Genomic DNA, 14,447 nt, shown 5'->3' on the forward strand with positions numbered 1-14,447 from the left:
AATCTTCACTCAATGTAATTCTTGCCTTTGTGCCAAAAGTTGAAGGCCCTAACTCTTGAGAGCATTATAAATGGCATTACTGAAGTTTCTGGCCTGAAATACATGAAAAAAATGTTACATATACTGATTTCTACCTAGAGGTAAAAGGCACTTCACTGCCATACATTTGCATTTAACGATTCTTCCTTTTCGAAAAAACTGAGGGGAAATGAAGAGTATGAATCCAACTTTAGTAAGGAAAGGAAACAGCAAAATTTATCCTGCGCCAACTGCTTCATCCTCAGATAAAGAGACAGGGAGCTTGGGAGGTAAGAATATTGGAAAATAATGATATGGCTTATTTAACATGTCAAACCTGGGTTCAAAACTCAGACATGCTTCTTGTGGTTAACTGTTCTCTATTCCACTGGAGGTCAAGAATCCGCTTTATCGGTGCCTGTTCCCTGACCGGCCTCTCTCACCAAGTAAATGTTGGAATTTACCGCAAACTCATTCAAGTTGAATCAAAGTGACTCTGGGAAGAGATGTCAGTATAATTTGCCGTGTACTCCGGAAATGTCTAACTCTACACACAAGGCAATATTTCTCATTGACACTCCCCCTACCCCTACACTTAAAACTTCCCCCTTAAGACGAGGACAGCCAGCGAGACAATTTTTTGAAAATTAAAGAAAATATAAATAAATAAATACATGCACCCTATCCAGATCACCGACGAGATTCTGGCTCTGTTGCGGAACTGCGTGCGGGTGCGGGATGGCAACCACGCAACGATCCTAGTCAGTCGGCAGAACTCCTCCGGAGGACAAGTTTCTCCGTCCTTTTTCCCAGCACCGGCCCGAGCCCAGGGAGGAAAGGGGTTGCAGCAGGGACCCGACCGCCCTACCTGGAACCCTGGGCCTTTCGTGATCTCCAGCCGCGCCCGGTGCAATCCCTACGCTTGAGACCCGCCCGGGCGTGCGTGGGCGCCAACTTCGGCGAGACCCTCGCGCCGCGCCCCCCTCGGTGCCTCGCCCAGCTCCAGCGCTCCCCGTCCCGCCGCCCTCCCCACCTCACCCCAGGAAGCGAGCGCACCCCCCGCAACAGCCTGGACGGGGTGGGGGAAGCAGGGTCCACTTCTCCCAGAATGCTAGAGGGGCCGCACCCCGACCCCAGTAGTCCCGGCGCGCCCCCGCAGCCCGGGCGGCGCCCGGACTGGCTCACCTGGCGGCTGGCTGCGGCCTCCGGAGCGGCCTCTGGGCGTGGGCCGGGAGGGGGCAGAGAGGGGGGCGGCGGGGGCTGGGACTCCAGCCGGGGCCGCCGCCGCCCGCCTGGCCTAGCCCGCACACGCGCCGGCCGCGGCAGCTCCCGGGGGGTACCGGGAGCGCGGGGAGCGCGGGTCCCGCGGCGGCGGCGGCGCGGCTCAGGCGTCGGAGCTGGCGGCCGCAGGCGCCGCCGCCTCCTCCTCCATGGCTGTTTACCCGGCTGCATTGTGGGAGTTTGACCTCCGCCGCCGCCAACCGCCGCCTCAGCTTGCGCCGCCGCCGCCGCCGCCGCCGCCGCCGCCGCGCACGCCATGGGAGCCGTGACTGACGGTGAGGCCGGTTCGCCACCACCTGGGCCCACTCCCCGGAGTCCTTCGGTCTCCGTGGCCGCTTCCGGGAGTTCTTCGGCCTCCCGGGTCGGACCCCTCGGAGACCCTGGCCTCCAGGCCTCTCCCCGGAGCCTCTCGGCCTGATCTCCCCGGAGGCGGCGCCGGGCGTGAAGAGGGTGTGCTGGGAAGGTCGTCGGGGGATAAGAGTACACATGGGGGCCGAGGAGGCTGGGAGCTGTGTGTGGGCTGGTGGTACCGGGTGGGGTCCGGGTTGAAGAAGGATGTGGTAAGGGAGCATTGACGGGGTAAGGTAGGTTCACGGAGCGCCGAAGTGGAGGGTGGAGGGAGTTGGTGAAAGGCTTGATACCACGGGTCCCGGAAGGCCTGTGGGGGGAATGGGAGGATGTGGGAGCTCCAGGGATAGGGCGGGGGCTTCTGGGCAACCTGGGAAAGAGGGGTGGGTTCCAGGTCATGGGTATTAGGGACGTCTGGATACAGAGGGTGACACGTGGAGGAAGGAGTTTTCTGGGCAGATCGGAACGGCCCCCAGACAATGGATCGCAATGAGATCTGGGAACTGCATGTGAATTTGGGGTGGAGAGGGGGAGATGGGAACATCAGCTAAAAGGGATATGTGAATGGAATATCTGGAGGGCAATCAGGGAATACTTGGGAGCTATGAGAGGCAAACAGCAGATATACAGATGAGGGCACCTACGGTAGATCAGGATAGTAAAGGATGTATGTGTGTCTTGGAGAGGGGAGGTTTGCCAGCTGAATGGATGTGGTGGGGGAGGCAGAGGCTGGGTTCGTGGACAGTTGTGAGGGCAATTTAGGAAAGTGGATCAATTTAAGACGGATCCGGGGGCCATCTACACAGGGAGAGCAGAAATAAGGTAGCACCTTGGGAAAGAGTTGAAACAGGTATGGTGGGCAACTGGGTGGAGCACTCTGGAAGGTATCTGGTTATGGTAGTCCTTTGACATGTGGGATGGGAAATCAGGGGGCCTTTTTAAGGGGACTTAGAAAGGCCCCTTCTGAAAAGTTGGGTACAGTTTAAGGGGCTAGCAATAGAAAGAAGAATGATGAACCCAAATTTGTAGACATTGTAGAGAGTGGTGGAAGTGGGGGGGGCTATGAAAGGTTCAGGAACTTCATGAGGGAGTTTCAACTTTGCTTCTTTTCACTTTCATTTATTCAGTAGATATTTATCCTGCTTGGGCTAGGCTTTAAGATTACAGCCAGAACCAAGAGGCAAGACCTTTTCCCCCTCTTAGAGGTTACATTCAAGTGGGAAAGACATGTGGAATGATTTTTTGGGGGGGAATGGGGGGAGCTGCATGGTCCAGGGATCAAACCTGGGTCTCCCACATGAGATGTGAGCATTCTAACCACTGAACTACCCATGCACCCAGACACATGGAATAATTTTTAAAGGTGGTAAATGTTACTACAGGAGAAGTACAAAATTCGGAAGTATAGAAGCATGTAACAAAAATTGCTTATCCATTCTGGAACATCAGAAAGTCCCTCTCAAAAAGTTATTCTTCATCCCACTGTTAAAGGATAAATACATGTAGTTGGGGGAAAGTGTTCCAGGTGGGGAACCACTTGTGCACAAGCCCCCAAAGTGTTGGAAGAACACCACAATTACTTGTAATGGCCAGAATTTAGAAGCCGTAAAAGTTTTTACACTGGAGTAGTGTGATCAGATTTGCATTTTGTAAAACAACACTCCACTATGAAGAATGGTGAAGGCAAGGGAAAGTGAGGAGCTAAATTAACTCTGTCCTCTCTAACATTTATATAGTATTCATTCCATGTGCCAAGCAGTGTTCTAATTATTTTTCCCACTTTACAAATGAAACTGGGACACAAAGAGGCTATAACTTGCCCAAGGTCACTGGTAGTAAGTTATAGAGCCAGGATTCAAAACTACATAGTCCAGCTCCTGAGTTCTTGCACTTCACTGTTATGTATCCTGTCTTGTAGCTACTGGCAAGAGGTCATGGGGACACAGGCCAAGATAGTCATCAAGGAAATGCAAAGAATTTACAGGTGGGACAGATATTTATGAGGTAGAAGTCAGGACTTAAGTGATCGGGTGGGTGTGAGGGGAGGAGTCAAGGATGACCCCAGTTTCTAGCTTGAGTAATTGTGTGCTTGTTAGTGTTACTTCTCTCTTGAGGTAGAGAACTGCAAAGGAGAGATAGGTTTCGTCAGACAGAAGGGGAGGGAAGATGAATTCTAGTAAACATGCTGAAGCTGTCAAGTACCCCCCACCTTCTTGGAGGCAACAGGAATCCCCCACTCTGCCACTTCCAGGTAGTCTGGCTGTGGGCACGTTAATTAACCTCTGAGCCTTAGTTTCATTTTCTGTGAATGGGGATAAAAAAAAATCTGTCTCTTAAAGTTGTTTGAGGATTAAATGCAGTAAAAACTGTAAACGGCTTTCCATGGAGTTTTATTGAACATTACTATTATTGAACAATAATAGTAATGTTCAATTAATGTTATTAAATATAAGAATTGGTTTATTTATCTCTCCTTCCACTTTCCTTTGATGAGAACTGTGCCTTCTCCGTCTCCTTGTCTGCACAGATTGCCCTCCCCTGCCTTTTCTGCCTGGTGAAATTCCATTTATTCTTCAAGACCCACCTCAGATATCCCCTCTTCTCTTTTCCAGAACCCGTTGGTTTCTTACCTACTAACTACATTACTTTATGAATATTACTATTATGAACTTCCATCCTTAATTTACTGACATGCCTTATTCCAGAAAATATTTAAAGTAGAGCACCATAATGAGGAAACATAAAAGCAACATAAATGGATGAGGAAGCAGCAAAAGGAACATTGAGACTAGGAAAAACAAGAGGAAGTCATAAGTGGAAGTAATCTTCAAAACACATGAGGTAAATTCTGGGACATTAAGAAAGCTGCAGGGCGGGCCGCGGTGGCTCAGCGGGCAAGAGTGCTTGCCTGCCATGCCGGAGGACCCCGGTTCGATTCCCGGCCCCAGCCCATGTAAAAAACAAACAAACAAACAAAATATAATAAAAACAAGAAAATGTTTAAAGATGTTTCCCTTTCTTCCTCCCTTCCTTCCTTCCTTCCTTCTCTGTCTTTCCTTCCCTTCCTCCCTCTCTCTTTAAAAAAAAAAAAAAAAAAAGAAAGCTGCAAATGATTCTTACCTTTCTTTTCCATCTCAACCACTCCCAAGCATATCACTCAGTGGGATTAGTCATATTATGTTGCAGAACCCTCACTACCTGCCATTACTAAATTTTTCCCACTTGGCAAACACAAACCCTATACCCATTTTGCATTTCCTCCTCATTACCCCTACTAACCACCACCACCCATGCTCCGCAACCTGTACTCTACTTTCTGTCTCCATGACCTTGCATATTCTCAGATATTGTCTTTGTAGTTGCCATGGGACTTAAGTTTAACAACCAAAATCTGTAACAATCTCTTTGATACAACTTAATGTTAATAGTAAAAACTGTGTTCCTATACTCTCTGTCTCCTCACCTTTATGTAGGTCTTACCACAAATTACCTGTTTATTGAGTCCAAAACCCTTGATTTTGCCTTACATTTTATGCATTGCCTTTTAGATCCTGTAAGAAGTGAAAAGTGGAGTTACAAACCACAAATACAATTCTACTTGCATTTATATTTACCCCATCCTTATCCTTACCAGAGATCTTTATTTCTTAATGTAGCTTCAATCTAGTGTCTATTGTCCTTTCCTTTCAACCTGCAGAACTCTTTAGCATTTCTTATGGGGCTGATCTAGTGGTGATGAACTCCCTCAGCTTTTCTTTATTTGGAAATGTCTTAATCCCTCCCTCATTTTTGAAAGGCAGTTTGCCAGGTACAGAATTCTTAGTTGGAGATTTTTTGCTTTTAGCACTGTAGCTGTCATCCCATGGCCAGCTTGCCTCCATGGTTTCTGATGAGAAATTGGCACTTAATTTTATTGAGGCTCATTTGTATGTGAGTGTGTTGCTTCTCTCTTGTGGCTTTCAGAATTCCTTTTATCTTTGGCATTCACCTGTTAGATTGCAGTATACCATGGCATTGGTCTATTTGGGTTTATTCTGTTTAGAGTTCATTGAGTGTCTTGAATATGTATATTCATTTCTTTCATTAAATTTGGGAAGTTTTCAGCCATTATTTCTTTGAATATTCTTTGTGGCCCTTTCTCTTTCTTCTCCTTCTGGATTTCCACAGTGCCTGTATTGATAACAATTTGATGATGTCTCATGAGTTCCTCAGGCTTGTTCACTTTACTTGTCTCTTTCTTCCTTCTGCTTCTCAAACTGGATGATCTAAATTTTTTTATCTTCAAGTTCATTGTTTCTACTGCCAGCCTCATTCTGCTGTTGAAACCCTCTAGAGAATTTTAATTTTTTGTTACTATGGTCTTCTGCTCTGTTTATTTTCTTTTCATAATTTCCGCCTCTCTATTGATATTCTCCTTGTGTTCATCTGTCATTTTCCTGATTTCTTTTAGTTATTTGTCCATAGAAATCCTCATAGATGATGATTTCCTTGTCTTGAATTCAGTGTGAAACCTTCACATCTGCTTCTGATGACATCTGATTTCTCTGTTATGTAACAGACATACTTTTTAAAAAGATTGAAGCCAGAACAATTTTTTCTTGGGGGTTGATTTGAGAAAGTTCAAGTTGTATATATGCTCCCACTTTATTTTTTTAAAAGGTGGTCACTAAAGGAACAATGATATTAAAGGCAACATATGATCCAGGATTGGAATCTAACAAGGGAAGAGAGAAGGCTAGAAGGACATCATTGGGGCAAATGAAAATACTGGAATATGGGCTTTAAGCTTTATGTCAATGTTAAATTTCTTAAACTTGAGAACTACACTTAAGATGAATAAGTAAGTGAATATCCATGTACTTAGGGAATATACATGGCAATAAAGTGTTGAGGAGCATGATGTATACAGCCTACTTTTAAGTATTCAGAAAATGGATCAATAAATAGAACAATAGACTGATGAATAGATAGAATGGTATGGGAAATATTAAAACTGGTGGATCTAGAATTTTGGGGGCTAGGGATATGTTGGCGTTCTCTATATGCAGTTTCTATTATTTGTGTAACCTGTAAATTTGAAAGCACTTCAAAATTAAAAGTTTAAAATTATAAAAAAAAATTTCTTGAAAAGTCAGATTTGTTAACAGTCTCCCCCTCAGTCATTCCTATCTGAGTCATTTCTCTCAGATATTCCTGCTTATCCCCGAATGCATTTACAGTCAACATCCCTGGTCCTCATAATAAAGCAAGAGGCCCCGGCATCTGCTGAGGAGGAAAAAGTAGGGTTTCTTAGGGGCTTGAGAAACTCAGGAAAAAGACAAGTAAAGGAATTGCTGAACAGCACTAGTGCCATCAGATTGCCTCACCCACTGATTGATTACTTTTTATTTTTGTAAAGTTAGAACATATTCACTGTAAAAAATATCTGTCCACTTTCTGTATTTTAATGTCTTGGGACTATTTGTCTCAGTTTCCTCAGGTAATATTGTTAGTGGTTAAAAACTGCAAGCACTAGTTTGTATTTTAAAAGGTAAAATTGAAACACCTGATGAATCTGGAGCTAGCAGTCTATCAAAGCCAGACTCTCAGAACCAAACCCAATTCTAAAGATGTTTATCTGATGTTGTCACAATGTGTTTTAAAACTGGAGCCATCTGCCTTCCAAAGTTTATCTCTGCTGCACCTGCACTCTAAAATACTTCTGCCTACACACAGGAACTATTGTTTAAAGATTTTGCTGTTGATTCATCATGCAGGCTCTCCAGGAATTATTCACATTTTAAAATGTTTTGTTTTAAAAATGCAATCACACACTTTTACAAAAATGCAAAATCTTCTACAAATGGCATATAGAAAGACTAAATCTCCACCTCTGTCTACAGTCCCTCTCACCAGAAGCAACCACTACTTCCAGTTTCCTGTATATTGTTCCAAAGATATTCTCTGAATATACAAATAAACATGCAATCCCCCTCTTACCTATACAAATGGCAACATACTGTCTGTGCTTCTCTGCACCTGTTTTGTCTTTACTTAACAGATCTAAGTTTTTGGCATTAGTGTATACATCCATACTATTTTGGCTGCATATTACATGATAGGAATGTTTTATTATTTAATCACTCTCTACTGGTTTGCAGTCTTTCTACTACAAATAACACTGCTAAAAACACCCCTTTACATCTGCCCTTCTGCAAGGTGCACGTATATTTATGGGATAGATTCCTAGAAAGATATTGTGCATAAAAATTTTTTTGTTATTGCACAGTTGCCCTACAAAGAGTTTTACAAGTTTACATTCCATCATTGTATATAAGTGCAGCTTCCCACACTATTGCCAACACTTTTATCATCAGGTCTTTCGGTCATTGCCAGTCTGATAGATAAAAAATGATATTTCACTGTGGTTTCAGTTTGCCTTACTCTTGGTAAGATCCAGAATTGTTTTGGCCAGGGAAGAACACTGCCTCAGGGTTGCTGGGCAAACAGGTTGGGGTCCCACTTGTTACTCATAATTATAATCTGTACTGTATCTATTCCTTCTCTTTCTCTTTTCCTTGGAGCAAAAGTAAGACATTGCTGAAAAACAAATTCTTCATGGGGGAAAAATGTTATGAAGATGATAAAATGAATTACATTTTTTTTTAATAAGTCCATTCTTTTTTTCTCTGACCCAACCCTTGTTCTCTTTTCCTAGTCAGCCTCTACATATTTTAAGTCTTTCCATCTCCTTATTCCTTTTACCAGTGGCTCATACTGACTGAGAAATGAACACTCAGGACATCCTTTGTATCTAGACAGGTTTTCCAAAAACGATTTCCCAAGAATTATTGGATTATTTCCTCAGTGGTACCTAAAATTATTTCCACTCAATAACCCAGTAGAATGCCAGCTCTTGGAGGGCAGGGATTTTCTTCACTCCTATAACCCCAGCCCCTAGATTAGTACCCAACACAAAATAAACAATAACTTTCTTTTCAATAATGAATGAGTAGTGCTATTGATTATTTGTCCCTGAAAGTGACCAAGAGGCAGATGGTCATTTTAACTTACATTGTGCTTTTTCCCTCCAGACGAAGTCATACGGAAGCGGCTCCTGATTGATGGAGATGGTGCTGGAGATGACCGGAGAATTAATCTACTAGTAAAGAGTTTCATTAAATGGTGCAACTCTGGATCCCAGGAAGAGGGGTATTTCATTTCACTTTATTTCTGTACCAACATTCTAATGTGATTTTAGGCCAATAAATTAAAGCCTTATTAATATTTCAAATTTTCACTCACCTAAAATGATCAATGGAGTCAACTGATTGATTAGTCAAGAGATTTTTCTGGCTATTTTCTTTCTCTTCAGAGGCCTGCCTTATGTTTATGAAAATGTTCAGAAGTTCAGAAGAAGAGGCAAAGATTAAATTCAGGCTCATTCATTTAGCCCCATTTGTACTGCTTAAATAACTATTAGGTACCTAAATTGAATTTTCTCTTTTGTTAGTAAGCTAAGAAAAAGTTGCTGCAAAAATATATATATATTAAATGTATCTATAAGATGCATATATGTGTAAATATATGTTATTATAAGTTAAAAATTTACCAAAAAATTATATATAGTCTTAATTTTTTAACTTAAAAAACCCCTCCTCATTTAAATTAGCTTTTCACATAGATAAATAACCATGTATAGTAAAAAAAAAAAAAAAAACTTGTCTTAAAATATTTTCAAAGTTTTTAAAACAAAAGTCAAGCCGGTAGTTTTTTTAATTAAGCCGATATTGATAAGAGCAATAGTCCTATCTTTGCATTTGTGACTAAAGCGTTTTATAAATTCAAGTAAACCACAGTTACAGATATTCTATATTATTTTAAATAAATAATCAGTTCTCTCAGAATTTGCTATAATTTAATAAGCAAATATTTCTCTGCTGTATAATAGTTCAATCTTAACAATACACAAATACTTTGTTCTGTTTCTTTCCTTCATTAGATACAGCCAGTATCAACGTATGCTGAGCACACTGTCACAATGTGAATTTTCAATGGGCAAAACTTTGCTGGTATATGATATGAATCTCAGAGAAATGGAAAATTATGAAAAAATTTACAAAGAAATAGGTAAAGAACTTAAAGTAACTAATGTTTGGATTTGTTTCTATAAATAATTTTAATACTTTTGGTCTAAAGGAAACAATATCTGCTAAAATTTTTTTTTGATTATTGGTAAAATTTCAATATTAATAGAAAGAATATATAGTAAATGTTAGCTAGGGAAATGTATTCCATGTGATACAATGCTGTGGGTTACAACTATTTTTTAAATGCCAGCATCTGTTTTGTTACTAATGCAACTTTAGTTTAGAAACACATTTTAAAATTGAAAATGTATGGAGAGTACATATGTTGTTATAACTACCTAAAAAAAACAACCTTTTTATAGAATGTAGCATTGCTGGAGCACATGAAAAAATTGCAGAGTGCAAAAAGCAAATTCTTCAAGCAAAACGAATACGAAAAAATCGCCAAGGTAAGGGTTTTGAAGGAGTTAGTGTGCAAATACTTTTTTACTGATTAGTGTTTTCATGCAGTTTTTAACATTGCGAGGTAAAATCAACCTGAATTATAAAAAATGAATTAGGAGCCAAACTTAAAAATAAAGGAGAAGTAAACTATATTAAAAACAGGCATTTTTTTGTTTGGTTTGTTTTTTGCTGAATTGCATGTATTGATTATCTAACTAATTATTAACTATTTTTTATTGTCTTCAGACCCCTTTTCCTAAATAATGGCATAATTAATCAGCAAAGGCAATTTATGAAAGTATACTGGGGGCAGGCCATGGTGGCTCAGCAGACAGAGTTCTTGCTTGCCATGCCAGAGACCCAGGATCGGTTCCCAGTGCCTGCCCATGCAAAAAAAAAAAAACACAACAACTTCAAAAAGTATACTGGATTTAGGATTTTTTTTTAGTGGAGCTACTTTCAAAAAAAAAAGGAAAAGAATTTAAACCCAAGGAGTTTTTAAGTATAAAGCAAGCAAACATTTACAAGCTATATAAATATCTACTGAAAGGAAGGTTAGAGTTTAGTTTTGCTCTGATCTCTTTTGTTTTTAAATTAGGGGATGTGTATCTTTATGTAGTCTGAAAAACTATTCCAAAATAATTTTTAGTGACATAAGCCACTGTTCCCTATTTTATGCAAATTAAAAAAAAAGATTTAAAAACATAATGTATTATCACAACTATGCCATAAATATATGATAAACTACAAGGAAGTTGAAACATGGTAATGCTTGTTATGCAGTTGTAGATTTTTATGGCTTAGGATTTTTTTTTGTTTATACTGAAGACGTATTATTTTGTAATCCAAAAATTGTTCTAATTTTTTTAAATCACACTTTCATTGAAACAATAGCTGAGTTCTAAAACAATGAACTTGACTTTTAAAGGTTTTTAAAAGTTGGTTTTGTAATTCAGTCTAAAGTGCATGTCGTCAAGTTTCAGTGACAAATATACAGGAAGATACCAAGATATTTAATAATTAATGTCAATTTTAAAATAATTTCAAAATCTTTTGTAAACTATGTTTTTGTTAGTTATCAAGACTTAAATGAATACTACCATTCATAATTTCAGTCAGAAAGGTTAACAGAAGTTACATGACTTATCATGAAAGTCTGAAGGGAGCAGAAACAAGGTTCCTGAACTTTAAATCACATCTAAGTTTCTGATAGCTTTACCATTAGAATGAGTGAAAAGTGTGATTTGCATTTGTCTTAAGATCTGAAACTAATGGATAGGACATATTTACCTCATTACTCTTTTTTGCTAGGTTCTTGGATACTTTTTTTTTTTTACATGGGCAGGCACTGGGAATCAAACCCGGGTCCTTTGGCATGGCAGGCAAGCATTCTTGCTGCTGAGCCACCGTGGCCCACCCTCTTGGATACTTTTCCCTTGATTAGTAATGACTTCAGTACACTCCCGTGCTTATGCTGACCTCTTATATTCTGCCCAGGAATATTTAAATGGCAAAACAGATAGGAGCTTAAAGCCCTGCATGGAATGCTTTTGACATTCATTATGTATCATTATAGTGATAGTTCAATGGAATGAAATTCAGAATACTCTTTCCATTCTTCGTTGTTTTAATTTCTTTATCTACTAGGAAAATGACTAGGAGAGGTTTGTGAAACTACTCATTTTGTTTTGATAATCCAGGTTCAAAAACCTTAGATTGGTAAATACTTTTTTATCTTTCAGAATATGATGCTTTGGCAAAAGTGATCCAGCATCATCCAGACAGGCATGAAACATTAAAGTAAGTTTAGTGCTTTACTTTGAAAGAAGCTGATCTGTATACTTAAATGTTCAAATACTTAGACTGTACCTTCCATAATCATAGGAACACGTAATAACGTTACAAAAGGAGGGATCAGATCTTCAACTTTACATATTCTAATACTGCCTGATTAGATAGATGTGTTATTTTCTTCTTTCTACCTTAATGCCTACAGGTCTGAAATAAATACATGTGATATGCAGCCGTAGGAAAATGGATGAATAGAATATGGTGTATTCATCGCGTAGAATACTAAATAGAAGTGAAAGAGAACAGATACATACTTTTAAACACAGATCTGAAGAACATAATCAGTAGGGAAAAAAAGAGGACTTGTAATGAATTTTAAATTCCTGTTTTTAAAATGAATACAAAAGAACCATTTATAAAAGTTTGAACCCTCACAAAATACTATATACTAATACTGTATGTTATTCAGAGGTACAAATACAAAGTATATGCATTAAAAAAAGAATTGGAATGATACAGTGGTTGCCTGTATAGCGGACAGAGGAGAAAAATAGGCCCGGGATAGAGGATCAAGGGTAAGGATCTGCAGTGTTTTACTTATATTACTGAAAAAAAAAGACCTGAGTAATGACAGAATGTTAAAAGTTATCCGTTCTTAATATTTATTCTTGTGTCTGTGGTTTCCTGTGCTTTAAAAAATTATCTAAATATATGATTTTAATGAAAATAAGTGCCTATTTAGGAGTTCAGAAGAATCATCCTCAACTTTAAAATCTTACCATAACGGAGTGGTGTAACTCTATCCTTTCTTCATTTTAAAAATAATACTATTTAGTAACTAAAAACTTTGATATTGTGAATTTTGTTCTCCCAATTAGTAAAATAGAACGCTCTTATTTTTTCAGGGAACTAGAGGCTCTGGGAAAAGAACTGGAGCATCTTTCACATATTAAAGAAAGCGTTGAAGATAAGGTATTTGCATATCTTTGTTAGCCTTTGTGATAAATAGATGGATGGATAGATCAATTTGCATTAATCTTGTTCTTTTTAACTTAGCTGGAATTGAGACGGAAACAGTTTCATGTTCTTCTTAGCACCATCCACGAACTTCAGCAAACACTAGAGAGTAAGTAGAAATAGTCTCAAAATGAATATTTATGAAGCTTTTTAAGTGATCTAGGGGCATGCCTTTAGGAATTTACATCCTGAAGAGAGAGTATCCTTTCAGTTTCTGAACAAGAGTATAGCTGGACAACACTGGAAGGTACTCATGTTCAACTTTCTGAATTTATACAGAAAAGTCTTACTTTGTAGTGATATTATGATTAAAATACACATACACCGGTTTATGTTGAAAAAAATTGAAGGGTCATAGATTTGACAATTCTCTTGGTTTATTATAGCTCATTGCTATAAAGTAAAGATTCAGGACTCAGGAAGTTAATGCTGAGTGAAGTAATCAGTGCTTAAGAACATTTGTATTTACTGTGAATAATGGGTGTGGTAGGAAACTGGGCACTTGTTCATTGTTTTGACTGTAACCATATGGAAATGTCTGTGTTACCTGATCTTATGATTGTTTCTGTAAAGACCTAAAATCTCTATTTGTGTGTGTGAAATACCTCACCCAAATTTTAAATTTTGCCATAGAATGAACAGTCACCTAAACTGCACTTTACAAACCAGACACTGTGAGCCAGCTACAGTTAAAGGCTGCCATTTTGCTATCTTTGCTTTAAATGTATTGGCTAATAAAGGATAAAAATGTTTTCTTATATTCATTAAACATATAATTTAAAGAAATTTGACTAAGGTTTTATGTTTCTTTCTCAATTTCAGATGATGAAAAGCTCTCAGAGGTGGAAGAAGCTCAAGAGACAAGCATGGAAACAAATCCTAAGCCATAGACCAGCATGATTGCTGTCCATTTCTAAGAACATTGAAATAGCTACATAACCATAGTATCTTGAGCTAATTAAAGATATTTCTGCAGTGAAATACTTTAAAATATTAATGTACATTTCATTCATATTTCTTCACACAAAGGAATGTGACTTTAGTATAGATTTGGTTTTATTAAAATACTTTTTTATTCCTAAACTTTGAAGTACTCCAAAAATGTTTAATAAAATATTTTCAAAAAGATACATTTGCGCTCATTAATATTTTAAGTAGTTTTTAACTGGTAACATTCATTTGCTTAGAAAATAAGTTGAAGATTGTGAGGTGGTAGATTTTCTAGGATGTTCATGAAAAAAAAGCATCAGTCAATTTTTGGAAATTTTTACCACTTTTGAAAATGGAGTTCAAAAGTAGCCTCTCTGAGGGCTATGTCCCTATAAAGTTATATGCAAAATGTTGTGATATATGCTTTAAATTACCCATAATATTAAGAACCACTGGTTTAAGAGGTAATTATAAGATGCAGAGGAAATCAGTATGCTTAAATTTCTCTCTCTCTCTCTCTCCATAATATAGTTATTAAATGTTTTGTTG

At 38.9% G+C, this 14,447-nt stretch overlaps 1 protein-coding gene across 3 annotated transcripts; it reads left to right on the forward strand.

The window, feature by feature from the left end:
- Positions 1-1,411: 1,411 nt before the first annotated feature.
- Positions 1,412-14,094, forward strand: THOC7 (THO complex subunit 7). 3 transcript variants are annotated; one of them, XM_077128795.1, is made up of 9 exons: positions 1,414-1,574; positions 4,353-4,488; positions 8,721-8,838; positions 9,629-9,756; positions 10,079-10,165; positions 11,903-11,960; positions 12,857-12,923; positions 13,008-13,077; positions 13,791-14,094. In XM_077128795.1, the coding sequence occupies exons 4-9, from the start codon at positions 9,648-9,650 to the stop codon at positions 13,856-13,858; spliced, it is 459 nt and encodes a 152-aa protein (XP_076984910.1). In that variant the 5' UTR covers positions 1,414-1,574; positions 4,353-4,488; positions 8,721-8,838; positions 9,629-9,647; the 3' UTR covers positions 13,859-14,094. The 3 variants fall into 3 exon arrangements, with proteins under 3 accessions (XP_076984909.1, XP_076984910.1, XP_076984911.1); XM_077128794.1 differs by lacking the exon at positions 4,353-4,488 and having other exon boundaries at positions 1,412-1,574; XM_077128796.1 differs by lacking the exons at positions 1,414-1,574; positions 4,353-4,488 and adding an exon at positions 1,603-1,749.
- The last annotated feature ends 353 nt before the right edge of the window (positions 14,095-14,447 follow it).

The sequence above is a fragment of the Tamandua tetradactyla genome, chromosome 15 (genome assembly GCF_023851605.1).
Source record: "Tamandua tetradactyla isolate mTamTet1 chromosome 15, mTamTet1.pri, whole genome shotgun sequence".
NCBI lineage: Eukaryota > Metazoa > Chordata > Mammalia > Pilosa > Myrmecophagidae > Tamandua > Tamandua tetradactyla.